This window comes from Crocuta crocuta, unplaced genomic scaffold (assembly GCF_008692635.1).
Source record: "Crocuta crocuta isolate KB4526 unplaced genomic scaffold, BGI_CrCroc_1.0 scaffold71, whole genome shotgun sequence".
NCBI lineage: Eukaryota > Metazoa > Chordata > Mammalia > Carnivora > Hyaenidae > Crocuta > Crocuta crocuta.
In genome coordinates, this window is record NW_027527548.1 from 1,492,751 (window position 1) to 1,511,827 (window position 19,077).

Here is a 19,077-nt window from a genome sequence, read left to right on the forward strand (position 1 = left end):
AATCAGCCCAGCGGCACCCGTGAAGCGAGCCGGCTCGGGGTGGTCGCGGAAAGCCGAGCAAAGAGAAAGCCTAGCGAGGCGGGGACCCAACACCCCACACCGCGCCTCGTTGACGGGACACCCCAGATCAGGGTCCTGGGACCCGCGAACCGAGAGAGCGAAGGAATGACCTGAGCCGGCTGCAGCAGTCGGTCCTGTAGGAGGCGGCATCTGGGCGCCCCGTGCCCTCCTGGAGTGCCACCCTACAGCCTGCGACGCGCCCCCGCAGTAAACCTCACGCCGGGAAAGATCGCGCCAATTCAGATAAAAGTCGTCTTGGAAGCTGAACGGCACGTGCCTATCTCCAAATTCCTGCTCCTGACTCCTCCGAGTCCTCGGCTTCCTGAGCCGCGACAGTGAGCCCCTGCACGGAGCTGGAGAGACAGCTGCCGGAGACCCATCTACCGCTAGGAGAGCGTCCAGATCTCCGGAGGGCGCCCTAGCAGCGGGGGTAATTCCCCCAACTCGCCACTGCCTTCGGGGTGCAGGGCGGACCCGTGCGCATGGAGAACCACACGGAGCACCCTGAGCGCACGAACGCGTCGAGCCCAGGCACCATGCCCCAGCCTCCGATGGCTGTACACGCGGTGACCTTGACCCTGGTGCCTCTCCTGTGCGCCATGGATGTGGCGGGCAACGCCGTGGTGGTCCTGGTGGTGCTCCGGAGCCGTCACATGGTCACACCCACCAACTGTTACTTGGTGAGCCTGGCTGCAGCGGACCTGCAGGTGCTCCAGGCGGCCGGTGCGCCCACCATAGCCGAGGCGGTGTCTGCCCGGCTTTGGGTCTCCGGCCACGCAGGCTGCCTGGGTGTCACCTGCACCTGCAGTACGTACCTGCAGTACGTGGGCATCAACACGTTCACGATGGAGCGCTACCTCGCCATCTGCCACCCGCTGCGCGCCCAAACTGTGCCCCGTGGCGCGCGCCAAGCGCATCGCGGCTTTGGTTGGCTGGGCACCAGCGCCTACTGCGTGCTCTGGCTCTTCCTGGTGGACACACGCGAGACCGCGTACTCCGACGGTGTGCAGGTGCAGTGCGGCTGTCGCAGGTCGCTTGCTCTCTACCTGCCCGTCTACTTCCTGGACTCCGCGCTCTTCTATGCGCTGCCGCTGAGCCTGGCCACCGCGTTCTACGTGCTCATAGCGCGCGTCATCTTCGTGGGGCCGCGGCCTCCTGCCCCCCCCGCCCCCGGTGGGCGCTTGGGCTCCGCGCACCAGGGCAGCCCCGCGGGCCACCAGCGCTTCTCCTCCAGGGGCAGGAAAGGCGCCCTCAACTCCCGGAAGCACGTGGGGACCTCCGTCTTCATTGAAACCCTTGTTCTGAGCCAGCAGATGGAATGGATGGAATCTTGGGCCCTTTTGGAGTCAAATTCCTCACGTATAACCCCTTGCTGTGCCACTTACCAGACTTGATTTTGAAGCTATCACTTCTGCCTTTCTGAGCCTCACTTCCCTCGTCTGTCATATGGGGTAATGACAGCGCCAACCACATTGGAGTGTCCCAAGAAATGGGACGAACCATGTGAAGCCAATAGCCCATATGAAGCCATATCACAAAGTAAATGCTCAAAATGTTGGCTATTATTAAACGCTCACAACCAGAGGCTTACCCTCCACGGTGGTATTCTAAGGATGGGGAGACTGAGACTCAGACAGGGGAAGTGGCTTTCCCAAGTCCATACCACAGCGGACACTAAAGCTGCCTGGATGGCCGTGGAGAGCCAGACAGCCCGAGATGGGGATGGATTGCGGTGAGGTCAGGAGAGACCCAGCACTTACGGAGTGCCTACTGTGTGCCTGGTTCTATGATCATTCCTGATACTACCCCTGTTTGGGAGGCTTAACGCCTATTGTTATCAATAAGGAAACGGGCTCAGAGGGGACAAGGGAGTGAGAAGGTGACACCTGGAGGGACCTGGGGTGAGAACCCAAGTGTCCGGGCTCCTTATATCCTCCACAGGGACTCCAGCAGTGTGGCCTCCCAAGAGTATTCAAGGACTGCAGGCGGGAGGAAGGCCCCCCAAAGCCCAACTGGTCTTTATCCTTAGTCTTCCGCCCATACCCTCAGCTTGTGGAGGAGAGCGGAGGACACCTCACCCGCTGAGTCACTCCTGAGCCCGGTGAGGACCATCTGTGCCGTCTCCCTGCCTCCCAGGAGGTGGGTGCACTGTGGGGGGCTCTTCCAGCCGCCTCAAACAAGGTGGTCGTTAGAGGAAAGGGGGGCACAGACTAAGCAGATGTGGACCTTTAGCTCCAGCTGTAGGCCCCTTGCAACCTTAGGCTCCAGAGAGAGGCCCCTCCTTCCCTCCCCCCCACTTGTCTACATCTCTGTTCACTACTTTCCTGCTCACCTAAAAGGGCTGGGTTCAAGTTCCCCGCTGGCCTCCCCTTTAGGCGAAACTTTTGCTGGTGAAAATAGTACTGCAGACCTGGGTGGGTTCTTTCTGGCCCCTAGCTTTGTTAACATCTTGCTGTGTGGCCTTGGGTAAGTCACTTCACCTCTCTAAGCCTTGATTTTCACCTCTATAAAATGATTTTAATTATCATAGTGCATGTTATGAATCTGGCACATCGTAAGTATTCAATATAAGGTACCTGTTATTATTGTTGTTGGCACATTAATGTCTTTTTTGACAGCGGGCAATGTAAGGACTGAGCATTCTTTGATGCCCGAGAGAGCCCTTGCAGAGTGCTATGAACAACGGCGACAGGGAAGAGGCATCCCATGAAAGCAGGATGTTTAGGCTAGCAGGGTGGGGAAGGCCATTGCTAATAATAATAACTATATTATTATTATTGTATATAACCCCAGTTATTGGGGATTTGCTGTGTGCCGGGCACTGGGCTCAGTGCTTTACACAACTTAGCATGTTGAGTTTTTTTGTAACAACTCCAAGATATAATAGGTACTGTTACCCTCTCGGCTTGACAGATGAGGAAACTGAGTCACAGAGGGGCAGTCCCAGGATACAGAACTGGTAAGTGCCAGAACCAAGATTTGAACCCAGGCAGCCTGACTCTGGAGCCCACACACTGGTGTCCAGTATTTATCACCCACATGAACCTAAAATGGAACGGAATTAAATCTGAATCTGGTAAAATAGGGAGTTAAGACTGTCTAGGGAATTGTGGTTCCTGGAGACTGTCACAGCCCTGAAGTTCACTGATTTCGCCAGGGCCGGGCCTTTTTGGGGAGGTCGCTCATAGGGACTAAATTCCTAGGCTCTGAGAAGCAAGCTTGTGCAGGAACATTCCAGGCCAGCTTCCTCCGTGATGAGAACTAGTCTCTCCCGCATTCCCGGGAGCAGATTCAATGTGTCCAGGCCTTCCTGGGCAGAACCCGGGGTAGGAACTATTTGGGCTACTTAAGCTCTCGTAAGTGAACTTTTGCCACCCAAGGTTTGGCCTCTGAAGGACTCACTGAGGGTTTCAGGGATGTGGGCGGCCTGGGTGCGCCGCTCTCCTCCCCGGTATTAGGGCTGCCCCTGTCTCCCATTGACAGATGCCCCCTTGTGGCCTTTTCATTCAGGATTTCTTTTTTTTTTTTTAAATATTTTTATTTATTTCTAGGAGAGAGAGAGAGACAGCGTGAGCAGGGGAGGGTCAGAGAGAGAGGGAGTCACAGACTCTGAAACAGGCTCCAGGCTCTGAGCTGGCAGTCAGCACAGAGCCCGACGCGGGGCTCGAACCCACGAACCGCCAGATCATGACCCAAGCGAAAGTCGGACGCTTAACCGACTAAGCCACCCAGGCGCCCCCATTCAGGAATTTTCAAATGAAGCATCTGAAACACCTTCCAGCCCACCTCTGGGAGGCTTGATTTAGTTTTTGCTGTCAGGGAAGTGCTGGCCTGTGGATGAGTGGGGGTGGGGTGGGGGGTGGGCTGTGGAGGAGGGCATGACAGGCAGTCAAGGGCAGAGGTAGGAAGGAGAGTCGGGAGGGAGAGTTGGGGCAGGGGTGCAGCGAAAGTGCGCCAAGTGAGCACGTGGCTGGGATGTTGGGGAGAAGGGGTTGAGCTGAACAGAGAGCTGCATCCAAGCTCAACAGCTGGATGGCGGTGAAGCCAGGATCGTAACCCAGCTGTGCCTGGCTCAGAACCCCAGCCACTTGCACTAGTAGTAGTAGAGCCTGTGTTCACAGCAGCAATCGCCCACAGGGCACGTACTGCCTGCCCGGCACTGCTCTGCCCTCCTTACCTGAGTTCCCTCCTGTAATCGTCACCTGTGATGAAGGCAGTGGATTCATGAAACTTGCTGCCAGTAAAGATGGTGGCCCATCCAAGGGCTTTGGAGGGGGATTGGGGTGGTGGCTCCCCAGTGAAAAGGACTTGAGCAGGGCCTGCAAGGAGGCACAGCAGCTTCCTGGCTGGGGATGTGATGGAGGGGGGGCTTGGCTTGGCAAAGGGGCGGATGCTCCTTTGGCTTTCTCCTCTTGCAAGCGTGCAGAGAGGCCTGGAACTGGGGGTTCTCTCTCGGCACTTATGCTCCCCTTTTTTTCCTGTCCTGCCTGGCAGGCCACCAAGATGCCGGCTGTGGTGGTGGTGGTGTTTGCTCTGCTGTGGCTGCCCTGCCGCGCCCTGGTGGTGGTGGATTCCTTCCCGAGCCCGCCCTACCTCAACCTCGGCTTCCTTCTCTTCCTCCAGCTTTGCATGTACCTGAACAGCGCGGTCAACCCCGTCATCTACACCCTTATGTCCCAGCGCTTCTGGGAGGCCTTCCATGGATTATTTCAGTGCCCCCTGGCCCGGCCCAAACTCCCGCCCCAGGAGGCTACCCCTGTGTACTACAGTGTCATCAAAGACTGTCCCCAGATCAGACCGGGCTCTTAGAGGAAACTAGAGAGCAGACAGGGAGGGGATCCCGGCACCTGAGGGCAAGGCCCACTACTTTATTTCTACAGAGGAGGGAATGGTGGAGGAGGGGGTGGTGTCCAGGGCTGCTTAGTAGAGGTGTGCAGGTTGCGCACCGTACAACCCTAGGGGTCACCGTTCACATCACAGCTTAGATTTGTATATTTAGTAAAACAATTTTCCAGTTTAATAAATATGCAAATCTAAGAGGGAGGCACCTTTTTATAATTCACACACAAGCACTCTAGGGCGTAAAGGCAGCCTGGCTGGGTGAACATCTGCAGAGACTGAGTAGGGTAGGAGCTATTGCCAGGGGTCTCTTGGGAATCTGTGGACCCTCTTCCTGAAAATTCAGAGCCTTCCCCCGCCCCCAACCCAGGATAAATGCCAAATACTTCCTCCCTCTGAAAGGTGATGGGTGACTTTGCCAGGGTCCATACAGGGGGCCTGCTGGGCACTGCAGACACTGCAGCAGCGATAAGGGCAGCAAGACCAGCCTGACAGGGAGGGAGCGAGGACGCGCCCATCCCGGCACTGGAATCCTGGCCCCTGCGCCCAGGGAGGCCGCCAGGTGGGTGCCGGAGGCATCGGCCTTGTTTAAACCAGGCCTGAGCCTTCAGGTCTGAGGCCTGGGTCCAGGCTTCTGGGACCACCCAACCTGATCGTGCAGAAAAGGAGGACAGTAAAAGGCTTCTAGAACCAGCCTTACCTACAGGCAGGGCCCCCAGGTTTTTTCTTTTTTTTTTTTTTCTTTTTTTTAATGTTTTACTTATTTCTGAGAGAGAGAGACAGCATGAGCAGGGGAGGGGCAGAGAGAGAGGGAGACACAGAATCCAAAGCAGGCTCCAGGCTCTGAGCTGTCAGCACAGAGCCCGACGCGGGGCTCGAACCCACGACCTGTGAGATCATGACCTGAGCTGAAGTCGGACACTTAACCGACTGAGCCCCCCAGGCGCCCCCTCTAGGTTTTCATTTGAGGGAAAATGGGACATTCCCTCCCCCTCTCCAGATCCACTTATATTTTTTCTCTGAAGGTGCCACCAGCCCGCTGTCGGTGCTTATTTGAAGTTGTTGAGTGTTGTCTTTCCCAGAAGGCACATTTCCTTGGTAGAAGGAGTTAACTGAGTCCCTGAAACTTCAGTGTGGATGAGAAGTTCTTGAAAGCTTTGCGTCTGGAAAGGATTTCAGGTGCCACAGGATGCAGAGCCAAGAAGATAGCACTGACAGGTAGGAAGATAGGGCAGAGATGGAAATTAGGGCAGGGAGGACAGGAAGGTTCTAGAAACCGGCAAAGCATTGTTAGGATGAGGTGATCCCTTTGGGGTCCCCACGTATCAGGCTCAGGAAAAATTCAAAGACATGTCCTAGAATGGGTTAAGCTAAGATTTACTGTGTAGGGACTAAAGTTCAAGTCGAGGGTCAGGGAGAGAAGAAAATGTGCAGGTCCCTCCCCTCACCCCATCCTACTGTCATCCCACAGACAGAAAGGAACGAGGGCACAACAATTTACTGGAATCTCGGTGTAACTGCTTGTGTCCTAGTGGAGGGAACCCCACGCCGATTACTCTCCCTTCTTATGGGGGAGCATGTGAAAGCAGCCTCATCAATGAAGGGAAGCAACAACCCGCCTGGGCACCAGGAAGAAGGGATTGGGGTGACCTGGGTTCACAGTCACCCTACCTGCCTGAGGGGGACACTACCTGCCTTTGGGGACACTGGGAACCAGGGGAAAGTACAGCCTCTTCTGCTGAGGAAAGGGCCGCTGGTCTACTGGAGGCTCAGAAGGAGGCACTCCTCCTCAATGACCCAGCTGCCTCAATGCCCGGCAAGCCCGTGAGAACTTTTGGGGGCCCCTTTTGGATGACTCTGTCCATTGCAGGATTTTCTTTGAACATCACCTACACAATGGCATGGGTGCATACGATGGCCACAGATGTATTTTATTATCATTTTATTATCACTCACTTGTTTGGGTTCTTTGACTCCTGAATATCCTTTCTGTACATGGGAAGTCATTACCCATGTGAAAATCTTGCTAGAAAGCAGAGCACTTGCTCCCACTGTGGAAATCTGGAAAGCCAGACACTTGCTCTCCTTGCTCCTGGCATGTGGCTCGTGAGCTGTGTGACCTGGGTGCAGCGAATCAGAAGCCCAGGACTTGAATCTTCAGCAACTGATACCAATGCACAGGGAGAGCATTTTATTTACGATGTTGCGACAGTAACAGTGGTATCCATCATTCAGCGGCTGTGGTGACAGCCAACGCCTGGGAGCAGTGGCGGCATTGGCGTCCCCACCAGACGTAGTTGATTCCTGCCATTCAGCCCACCCTAATTCCCACCGTATTCTAACTCGGTTCTATGAGCCTCCTGACACCCTCATTAAAAAGTCCCCCTTTTGGGGCACCCGGGTGGCTTAGTCGGTTAAGCGTCCGACTTTCGCTCAGGTCATGATCTCGTGGTTCGTGGGTTCAAGCCCCGCATCGGGCTCTGTGCTGACTGCCAGCTCAGAGACTGGAGCCTGTTTCAGTCTGTGACTCCCTCTTTCTCTGACCCTCCCCTGCTCACGCTCTCTCTCTCTCTCCTAGAAATAAATAAAAAACATTAAAAAAAATTTAAAAAAAAGTCCCCCTTTTTTTGCTGATCTGAGTCAATGTCTGTTGCTTGCAACCAGATTTCCTGGAGGATCCTGAGGCATTAATCTTTAACTTGTCTCTGGGCTCTGACAAGCTAAGGCAAGTGGATTCCCCAATTCTAAGATTCTTCTCCAACTGTGTGCTAGCATTTCTACCTGGATAGCACACCTACTATGGCCAATTGGAATCGTCCTCTTCCACCCGATCGCTTCCACCCCACCCCTGAGCCAAAGCCCCCGAGTCACGCCACTTCTGCCCCCTCCCCTCTTCCTATCCAAACAGTAACTGACGGTTCAAAGCTTCTGATCATCTCCACTCCCATCTCTTGGTGGACCTCAGCCTCCTTGCTGATCTGCCTTCAGCCTCTCCTCCTCGCCCCCATTTCTTCACAGACTGTGCACATCCAAGGGCACCGGTGGGATGATCACTATCTACATGAGTATTGGGGTCAAACTAGATCTGGAGTTCGCATGCGCCCCACCACTCCCTAAAGTGGGACCTTAGCCAAGTTACTTGTTTGAATGACAAGTTGTCTACGTTTGCCCAGGACAGCCCCAGTTTTAGTATTGAAGGTCCCTGGAAAAACCCCATTTATATTTATATTTATAAATTATTAATGATATCTATTTCTATTTAATGTAGGCTCTGTTATCACGCCTGTGAAATAAGACCTACAGTTGTATTTAATCTGCAGCATTGTTCTGGTAATTGCTTTGGGGCCCAGAAAGTGCTTGCACTTAGCAAGCCTAAAATAAATGCTATCTACTTAAAACTATCTTCCACATAGCATTCCATTCCTTTCCCTCACAAAGCTGCTCGCACCTTGGGATTATATAGCTATTTGAAATGCTATAGCTGGTTGTGGCAAATAAATGTTGTGGTCTCCCTCGCCAGTTTGAATTGATTCCAAGAAGGCAGGGGCCATGTCTGGTTTTCTCACCGTTGTTTCCGAGCCTAGAACGGAGACTGGCATGTAGCAGGTATCCAGAAATATTTGTTAGATGCATCAGTGATGGATAATGAACAAAGACTAGCTTAATCTTAATACTCAAGCCACTTTGCTGTGATTTGGACAATTTGAAGTGTAGATTGTGGCTTATTATTTGTTGGCAACAGGAAGTATCTTTGAATTAAAAAAGGAGTTTCTTTGGGGCGTCTGGGTGGCTCAGTCAGGTAAGTGTCTGACTTTGGCTCAGGTCATAATGTCGCAGTCTGTGAGTTCAAGCCCGGCGTTGGGCTGGGTGCTGACAGCTCAGAGCCTGGAACCTCCTTTGGATTCTGTGTCTCCCTCTCTCCGCTTCCCCTACCCCCTCCCTCTCACATTCTGTCTTTCTCTCTCAAAAATAAACATTAAAAAAATTTTTAAAGGAATTTGTTGGAGTTGGAAAGAACCAGAAACAGGATAACTCCAGAGACCTACATAACAGAACTAACAGGCAGTTGCTTCAAGGCACTCATATCAGAATGACTCAGCTCCACCCAGGCCAGGAACAGGATGGACAACTTACTGGACTATCATTCAGTGACTGCCATTAACAGTTGTATAGGTCTGGCACTGCTCAATTCCAGCACGCACCACTCAGCAATCTAAATGAATGAATCCAGGGCATCTGGGGGAACTCAGTCAGTTAAGCGTCCGACTTCGGCTCAGGTCATGATCTCATGGCTCATGGGTTCAAGCCCTGTGTCAGGCTCTGTGCTGACAGCTTAGAGCCTGGACCCTGCTTCAGATTCTGTGTCGCCTCCCTCTCTCCCCTTCATCCTCCCCCACCTCTCAAAAATAATAAACATTAAAACAAACAAACAAACAAACAAATCCTCTGGAGTTGAGCAGTGTGCCTATGCAAATATATATGGCAGACCTTAACAGAAGGGTGGTAGTTTCCTCGAGGAAAGTTGAACTGATGTTACCAGAAAAAGGCAGTATGGATGTGAGGAGGAACCAAAAAAACCAACAGATATCCGCCATAGATGAGTTGACTAGCCTGACATCAGTAAGAGGCCTCGGTCATCCTGGTCAAGGACAGCTGGTCCTTGCTAATACTGTCACCTGGTGGCCGTTAAGGAAACAGCATTATCTGCTTTTCTGGCCTCCCTTTTGATTTCTTTTCTTCCTCTTCCCCAGCCTCCCTCTTTCCGTCCCTCCCTCCCGCTTTCTGGCTTTCTCTCCTCTCTCCTCTCTACCGTCCCGATCTCTCAGCTTCCCTCCCAGTCCCTAGGCTCCACTCCCCTCCCTGTCTCTTCCTCCCCCAAGATTCACCATCATGACAAATTCAGCAGCTCTAGAGAGAGTCCCTGAGTGTTGTACTGGCCAGACTGAGCCCCAGAGTTGGGGACCCGGCAAGCTAGAGAACTCATACCCTATCTCCTCTCATCACTTTCCCTGTTTTCCTCTTCCTTCTTGCAACATCTTCTTTCTTTTGTAAACCATACATTCAGCAAATGTTTGATAGCTGGAGCGCCACCTGTATGCCAGAATCAGCCTGAGATTCACTAACTCTGCTGGAGATTGAGCGCGTGGCTTTCTACTCTTCCAAGACCCACTTATGTCGTATTGCCCAAATACCTCTGAGGAGAGATGCCCATACACATATCAAAGAAAATATGACACCATATTTCATTTTGTTCTACTATAGCTATCAAAAAAATTCCTGGATGGTCATTCTATCCCCCAAAAGGATGTTGAAGTTTTAACCCCCAGTATCTGTCAATGTGAGCTTATTTGGAAATAGGATCTTTGCAGATAACCAAGTGAAGTTGAGGTCATTTGGGTGAGCCTTAATCTAATATGACTGTGTCCTTACAGAAAAGGGAGGTGGGAGAATTTGGAGACAGACACGGGCAGGGGGAAAATCATATGAAAACACAGAAAGACCACACCACCTACAAGACAAGGAAGGAATGCCTGAGGCCCCAAAAAGCAGGGAGAGGAGCAAGGAACGATCTCCCCAAAGTGATCAATACAAACCAACTCTGTTCACACCTTGATTTCACACTTCCAGCCTTCAGGACTGTGAGACGATAAATTTCTGTTGTTTAAGCCACCCTGTGGTGATACCTTTTTACAGTCTTCAGCACACTGATACAGATGCTGAGACGGTGAGATACAGAAAGAATGGTTTAAGGGTAGACAGAAGTTACTGAGACATCAAGGATACTTTTGAAAAGAAAAACCCTTAATATCAAAAATAAAATTTCCTGGGGCACCTGGGCGGCTCAGTTGGTTGAGCATCTGACTTTGGCTCAGGTGATCTCGCAGCTCATGAGTTCATGCATTGCTTCAGGCTCTGTGATGACAGCTCAGATTCTGTGTCTCCCGCTCTCTCTGCCCTTCCCCTGCTCTCTCGCTCTCTCTCTCAAAAAATTAAACCTTAAATAAGTAAATAAATAATCCCTATAAACCTGTACCTATAAGTGATGAACATTTAACATTTTCAGTTCCAGTGCTTATTTCAACGAGGATTTGTGTGTATGTGTGTATTCTATTTTCTCTCTTTACACAGACACACACATTTGAAATTCAAATTAATAGGCCAAGGATCCCCTGATATTTTTCTTTCATTTTGTGTATCTTTCATACACAGAATGGAAACATCACCCATTTTCCTTCTGCATAGAAAAATTATGCAGATGCATAAGGGAAAGTCCCTCTTCCTCCTAACTAACCTCATCTCCCATGGATTACCATTGTTAATTTGGGAGCATATCTTTCTAAATTTGATCTAAGTTAATACCTATTTAAATGTGCATATCTTTATCCAAACATGTATATGTAAATATAAAATTATGCTTTTTAGATTTGTTTGCCTACTGTTTTACTTAAGAGTATATCATATTTTCTTTTTGTGACTGCACTCCCCACTGATAGATTTTATTTCAGCATAAATTCTTGGATAATGTTTGAATTCTACCACATTTCACACATTCAAGATGTTTCTATGAACCCACCACAGTAGGTGAAGGCTTTACTGTATCGGTCACATTCCTCTCACATTGCTCCCCCATAAAGAAGAATTTATCACACTTAGAATATTCGTAGGGTCATTCCCCAGTGTGGTTTCTGATGCTCAGTGGGAAAAACAATCTAAAGAATAAGACAAACGGCGTAAAGAATAAGATAAGTTTAGGAGGAAAATACAGATTTTGGAATCATTAACGTTTAGGTGGACATTTCCTGGGCTGTAATCTTCGTTTCTCAGCTATAGTTTTCGATAAAGTTAATAAGCAACTTTTCTCCTTGTATTAATGGTTCATAAGCAACCAACCGACCCGCCTAGAGGAATCCTACATCTGGGGGCGGGGCCGCGGCGCCTTATGGGGACTGTAGTTCCGAAGGGAACAGGCGCCCCTTGGGTAACCCTGGGAAGGGCCGCCCGGAGGCTTCTTCTGCGCATGTGCAGGATCCTGGCGCTCTACCTCGGCTCTCCTTCCGGTTCCCCAGGTCCTTCCGGGGGCGGGTCCTGCAGTCTTTTAGCGGCTCGGGTTCCGCCTTTAGCTGTGCTCTGTGCGGAGCGGAAGCGAAGCAGGTGCACCCGGGATTTCCAGGAAGGGCTGGCGGGGGACTCCGGACCCTCGGGGTTTCGGAGGGAAGGGTGGGCCGGGCTGGCTTGGGTCCGAGGAGGGGGGACGCGCCCTCTCCCCGCATCCCTCGGCAGGGAGGCCCCGAAGCGGGTTTCCACTTGTCCCGGAGATAGGCGAAGGGAGCCGGGCTGAGCTCCTGACCCGCAGGCCTCAGGGTGGGCGCAGCCCAGCAGCCCTTCTTTGCCTGAAGAAGGTGCTCTGTGAGGGTGAAAGTTTGTTCATCCAAATGCACAGACTAAAGTCTGATTCCAGAAGTTTCTGTGATGCACTTGGCTTTGCAGGCCGTCGGGCTGGGTTGAAAAGTGCTAGAGGGCAGCAGGGAAGAGAACAAATATTCGTTAAGAGAAATAACTAGTATTCTTATTAGGTGAGCTATTTTACACTAGCGATTTGTTGGGAGACACATGCGAGCTGCAGTTGAAGGGAACGGCCAGGGTGCAGAGTTGTCTGGACGAGAGTTCAGTGTGGAGGGACTGGAGGGTCGGAGCAGGGATGTTGGCAGCACTGCGTAAGGTTTTAAGGGCCTGATTCAGATCAGGTCCTGTCCCAAAACAGCTCTGCATTCCTGGGCATGTTATTTAGACTAATCCTGTTTCCTCATCTGCAAAATGAGCTTAGGAATAGTATTTGCCTCACAGGGTTGTTCAGAGGGAACACAGATAGCACCTGTGAAGATCAAGCCCAAAATATAATACGTCCTGGATAAGTACACCCTGCTGTCGGTGTTAGAAAGATTTTGAGAGATTTAACTCAATCCTCCCAACCAGGCTGTAGGGTCAGCCTTATGTCCACTGCTGGAGCACATTTTAAAATCTCATTGCAGAGAGCTAAAGTGAATGGATTGAGTTGTTTGTTTTAATGTTTATTTATTTTTGAGAGACAGACAGAGCATGAGCGGGGAAGGGACAGAGAGAGAGAGTGGGAGACACAGAATTTGAAGCCAGCTCTGGGCTCCGAGCTCTCAGCACATAGCCAGCTCCCACCCCGATGTGGGGCTTGAACTCACAAACTGCGAGATCATGACCTGATCTGAAGCCGGACGCTTAACCACCCAGGCGCCCCAAATGAGTTGAGTTTTTTTTTTAATGTTTTATTTTATTTATTTCTGAGAGAGAGAGAGAGAGACAGCGTGAGCAGGGGAGGGTCAGAGAGGGAGACACAGAATCTGAAACAGGCTCCAGACCCTGAGCCGGCAGTCAGTGCAGAGCCCGACGCAGGGCTCAAACCCACGAACTGTGAGATCATGACCTGAGCTGAAGTCAGACGCTTAACCACCCAGGCTCCCCAAATGGGTTGAAGTTTTTTTTTTAATTTTTTTTTTAATTTTATTTATTTCTGGGAGAGAGAGAGACAGCATGAGCAGGGGAGGGTCAGAGAGAGAGGGAGACACAATCTGAAACAGGCTCCAGGCTCTGAGCCGGCAGTCAGCACAGAGCCCGACGTGGGGCTTGAACCCACGAACCGTGAGATCATGACCTGAGCTGAAGTCGGACGCTTAGCCACCCAGGCGCCCCAAATGGGTTGAGTTTTAAAACTAGGTCTATTTTACTCCTAGTCTAATGATCTTTGTCATGTACATTCCCCTCCACCTACACCCACTGGGTTTTCTCTGACGTGATCACTTCCCTCTGTATGCCCTAGGAAGCAATGATGCAGTATATCTTGAGAGACTGTTTGACCTTTTTTCCTTGGGTCACAAGGCATAATTGAGGTTTCTTGGCTTTCCCTGCTCCTGAAGTATTGTCTCACTCTTTGGAAGCCCTGATTAGATTTTAGGAAAGGTCCAGCTCAGCAGGCACTTGACCTTTGGGACTCCCAACTGTCGGTTCTGGCTACTGGAAATGTAGCTCAGAGACCCAGGTTGAAACAAAACCATTCTAGTAAAGTAAGAAGCAGCAGGTCTCGGGAAGAGAAATCACACCTGGAAGAACATATTCCTGAATGGAAAACTCTCCCTAGAATTTCAGTGTGGAAGCAAAAGAATCCTGGAAAGGAACATTGCTCAAGTCACTGGCCAGAATTTTCCTCTCTGGTAGGAACAAAGTCTGAGCAGTACCACCATGATTGCAGCTCAGCAAAACTTTAGTTCAGCTCTCAAAAGAATGATGTGAGCTGCAGGTAAAGGGAATGGGCAGGATGAGGATCTGATAGTAAAAGGCACTTCCCTGAAGGATTTGGGGGGTATGGGTTGAGGGAAGGGAGAGAATGAGGACCATCTATGGCTAAGGAAATAGTTTCCCATCACTTTACAAGCACATATGTGTCATTCCCTGTATCCTCCACTCTGTTTATTCTGAGTTGCTCAAACCATGTCCCACCACACTTAGGATTCACTGAATGGCCCCCTTATAGAATCACAGTGGCAGTAATTAGAAGGCTTTTATTTTATTTTTTAATGTTTTTTTTAATTTCTGAGAGAGAGAGAGACAGTGTGAGTAGGAGAGGATCAGAGAGAAAGGGAGACACAGAATCTGAAAGAGTCTCCAGGTTATAAGCTGGCTGTCAGCACAGAGCCCGATGCAGGGCTCGAACCCATGAACCATGATATCATGACCTGAGCTGAAGTAGGACGCTTAACCGCCTGAGCCACCCAGGCACCCCGAGAAGGTTTTTAAAACTATGTAACTTAGCCTTGTTTTTTTAACCTTGCATGCTTATTTATTTATTTTGAGAGATACAGAGAATGCAGGCAGGGCAGGGGCAGAGAGATGGGGAGAATCCCAAGTAGGCTCCACACCATCAGCACAGAGCCCACGTGGGGCTTGAACTCATGAAACCATGAGATCATGACTCGAGCCAAAATCAAGAGTCAGATGCTCAAACGACTAAGCCACCCAAGCACCTCACTTTGCCTTATTTATAGTTAGAACTCAGAAAATAAATGTCCAGTTACATAGTTTGCTGGTAGCAGCCAAGAAGTGAATTCATGTCTCAATTTCCAGGTCAGGACTCTGGCTTCTCCCACATTTAAGTTAAAACAAGTTTCTTAGCAAAAGCTCCTCTTGTGAAACTGCATCTCAGAGAGGCTAGACAAAAAGCAAAGCTCATAAAGCACTTGCTCTCCTTTCTGAGCTTCGGGATTCTCTACTCTCAAGAAGCTAAAAAAATATTAGGAAAATAAGTAAGTGACATAATTTCAACATTTCCGGTGCCAATTAGTATTGTAATCCTAGTATTTTTAATGCTGGAATAATGTTCCAAACTTTGTATATACTAAATTTTATTGATCCAATCTGTTATTGCACACAGGTTATTTTTAATTTTTTCAAAGCCTAAATTGATGGTAATTCCATACAAAACCATGATTTATGTATTCACTCGGTAAGAAAAGTTCTCTGTGATCATTTGAGAATTATAAATGGACAAGTGGAGGGGATTCTGACTTCAGCTCAGGTCTTATCTCATGCTTCATGAATTCGAGCCCCGCATCGGGCTCTGTGCTGACAGCTCAGAGCCTGAAGCCTCCCTCAGATTCTGTGTCTCCCTCTCTCTGCCCCTTGCCTGCTCACACACTCTCTCTCTCCCTCAAAAATAAATAAACATTTAAAACAAAAAAGTTAAGTAAACGGACAAGTGGATAATCACTCACCAGATTGGTCGAAGGACCATGCTCTTGCTAAGTAATCCGAAGAGCTGCTGAGTTCGCCAGACCTCTCATGATCCCATTTCTCGTTCTTTCTTACCCAGCTCTGGTATCACCACTCTTGGCCTTTCTCAAGAGCATCCGAAAATGAACAAATCCCAGGTAAGTTGTTTAGGGCTTTTCTTCCCACATTTTAGAGTGGATTTCGAGGAGGTTTATAGTAATTTGTACATGCACATGAAATTGTATAAATAGGTAAAATAAAGCATGAGAGCTCCACCAGAAAAGTTGGCATAAATATACAGCATTCATATGTTCCTATGGACTTATTCAAGTTGTACCAGAAAGGCCCAGACAACATCAGCTAGGTTTTACACTGGACTGGCTGTTTGAATGGTTTTCTTGTCATTTCTATCTAAACATTTCCTTAGGTCATTTCCGAATGACAGACACAGCGGCCAGTCTTGCCAAGGCAGTGGGTTTTCTGTGACTTTTATACTCAGTAATTAGAGGGGACTGAGTCATTGTCATCTGAATAGACACCGTACAAATGATTCCCTATGATCCAGGGATAAAAACTGGAATAATGGATTGCATATTCCTCAGATGGTGCCCTATAACTATTTCTTTCAGCTGTGTCTTTGAAACAGGCTTACAGGGAACAATGCAGTGTTCTATTCTGTGGCTAAAACGTCCTCACTTGATGGTCTCATTTCGACTCACTTTATGTGGTCTTGTATCTCTTCCCGCCACTCACATGGATCTGTTCTGGTCGAAGTTGGCAGTAGCCTAAATATTTTCAAACCCAGTGGGTATTTTCCAGTCCATGCTTTACTGAATGTGTTGCATATGACAGTATATAATATAGATTTTAATATCATCTAGGTGAGTCATTTTTAAATTATTTTAGACCTCCCCCCAGGTCATCTAAGAGATATCCATTGATTTCATGCAGCTATCAAACAGTGCTTGTATGTGTACATCTGATTACAGTATGCTGTGTGCTTACTCCCACTTTGCATTCTATGGAAGATGAATTGTCTTCACAGAGATAATGTAATCTTTATTATTTTTTAATATTGAAAAAAGTTTATTTTGAGAGAGAGAAAGTGAATGAGTGGGGGAGGGGGCACAGAGAGGGAGAGAGAATCCCAAACAAGCTCTGCACTGTCAGCGCAGAGCCTGACCCGTGGCTCAGTTTCACAAACAAGGAGATAATGACGTGAGCCAAGATCAAGAGTTGGATGCTCAACCAACTGAGACACCCAGGTGCCCCGATAATTAATCTTTAATAAAATTAAAACATTCATCCAATAGCAGTTATTTTGTGTTTAGGCTCATGAGGACATCATTGATTGGCTTTCGACCTCATCTTGGTTATATCTGCAAAGGTTCTATTTCTAAATAAGGTCGCATTTGCAGGTACCAGGGTGTGAGATGATAGAAAATATACACATTGATTTCTGCTCCTACTTCCTGGCACAGAGCTCCTCAATGCCTTAGAATTTCATGGCTGACTGTGGTGTCTTGTAATGAGTTGACTCTTGGTGGCCTGGATGGGAGACAGTCACCAGAAAGACTAAGCCATTATTAGAAGCTTGAAATTTTCAGCCCACCCCCCATTTTCCAGAGAGGGGAGAGGGGCTAACCACGGAGTTAATGATCCATCATGCCTACATGATGAGGCCTCCGTAAAAAATCCCAATAGCATGGGCTTTAGAGACCTTCCAGGTTGGTGAGCACATGGAGGTGCTGGGAGAGTGGCGGCCCCGGAAAGGACGCGGAAGCTCCGTGCCCCTTCCCGCATACCACGTCCTGCCCAGCTCTTCCACTAGGGTGCTCATCCTTACCCTTTGTCATATATTTTTTTATAACAAACTGGTGAACAGCAAGGACACTTTTCCGGGGTTTTGTGAGCCGCTCTAACAAAGTCACCAGACTCTAGAGGGGGTTCATAATACCCCTGATTTGTAGCTGACAGGTCAACACACATGACAACCTGTGCTGTGATTGACATGGGGGGGTGGGGGACGTCTGGTGGGACTGAGCCCTTAACCAGTGGGATCTGACACGGTCTCCAAGTACGTAGGATCGGAATTGAGTTAAACTGTAGGGCTCCCGGCTCGTGTCCAGAGTTGTTTGGTGTGGAAACACCCACACAGCTAGTGGGGTCACCGCGTGAGGGTAAAGGGGAAACAAGAGGACGGAGTCTCTGCACACGGAGGTTAAGACTTCAGCTCAACCCACAAACACCCTGTTAGATTATACTCTCAAACGTGTGACAACAAAAACAATGTAAATAAGAATTTTAGTGATTAAAAGCAAAAAAAAACAAAAGTTGTGTACACTAGGTTAGTGTTCAGATGACATTTCAAGTTTAAGCATTTAGGCACCTAGGGGGCTCAGTCAGCTAAGTATCTGACTTCATCTCAGGTCATGATCTCACAGTAGGTGAATTCAAGCCCTGCATCGGGCTCTGTGCTGCCAGTGTGGAGCCTGCTTGGGATTCTTGCCCTCTCCTCTCTCTCTGCCCCTCCCCACTTGTGGTTTGTCTCACTCTCAAAATAGATAAACTTAAAAAAAAAAAAAAAAGGCATTTATAACTTTGCTCTCTATTATTTATCATACTAACAACTTCAGTTACTTATTTAAACAATGTAGACATCTTATGTGATTTTAATATTAAAATCCAACTGGAAGGGCACCTGGGTGGCTCAGTCGGTTAAGCGTCCGACTTTGGCTCAGGTCATGATCTCATGGTTCGTTGGCTCGAGCCTCACATCGGGCTCTGTGCTGACAGCCAGCTCAGAGCCTGGAGCCTGCTTCAGATTCTGTGTCTCCCTCTCTCTCTGACCCTCCCCTTCTCATGCTGTGTCTCTCAGAAATAAATAAAAACATTTTAAAAAATTAAAAAAAAATAAAATCCATTTGGAAATAAGCAGAAAACAAAAATTTGGGCTGGAATTTTATAGTGTCTTGAATAGCCTAACTTTCGTATGAAGACTGTCTTTTTTTTCTTTTTCTTATAATTGGGGATTGCGGTTTGTAATTAGTGATAGCCCCCAGGAAATGTGGCAGATCTAAAAAAATATATGATGAGAATTTTTTATGGAGATCTTAATTTCTGTCAAGCCTAGTGATGTCAAGTTTGGAGGACAAGACTTTTCAGAAGATGCTCTATTCTATTAAACTTCTTTTCTTATAATATGGACTTTATAATTAGCAGTTTGACCCTGATAGGAGCCATGTTGGAAATCTTAATGGATTTGAAACACAATAAATAGTTCTGGTTTAATTTTAACTCTAACCTAGAATTTTAAGAACCAAATTTAGGAGTAAGGAGTCCACTGCATAATTTTTTTTCTCTTTATCCCAATAACCATTTCTA

The 19,077-nt window shown here is 48.7% G+C and overlaps 1 protein-coding gene across 1 annotated transcript; it reads left to right on the top strand.

Moving 5' to 3' along the window:
• The first annotated feature begins 542 nt into the window (after positions 1-542).
• Positions 543-4,869, top strand: LOC144233619 (thyrotropin-releasing hormone receptor-like). The gene is made up of 2 exons (XM_077766612.1): positions 543-1,328; positions 4,555-4,869. Exons 1-2 carry the CDS (start codon positions 543-545, stop codon positions 4,867-4,869), a joined length of 1,101 nt encoding a protein of 366 aa, XP_077622738.1.
• Positions 4,870-19,077: the final 14,208 nt, after the last annotated feature.

Excerpts from the sequence above, each read along its gene's own strand:
- LOC144233619 (XM_077766612.1), top strand. The coding sequence starts at position 543 with ATGGAGAACCACACGGAGCACCCTGAGCGCACGAACGCGTCGAGCCCA. Across the intron at positions 1,329-4,554 it reads CCCTCAACTCCCGGAAGCAC|GCCACCAAGATGCCGGCTGT; the intron begins GTGGGGACCTCC and ends CCTGCCTGGCAG.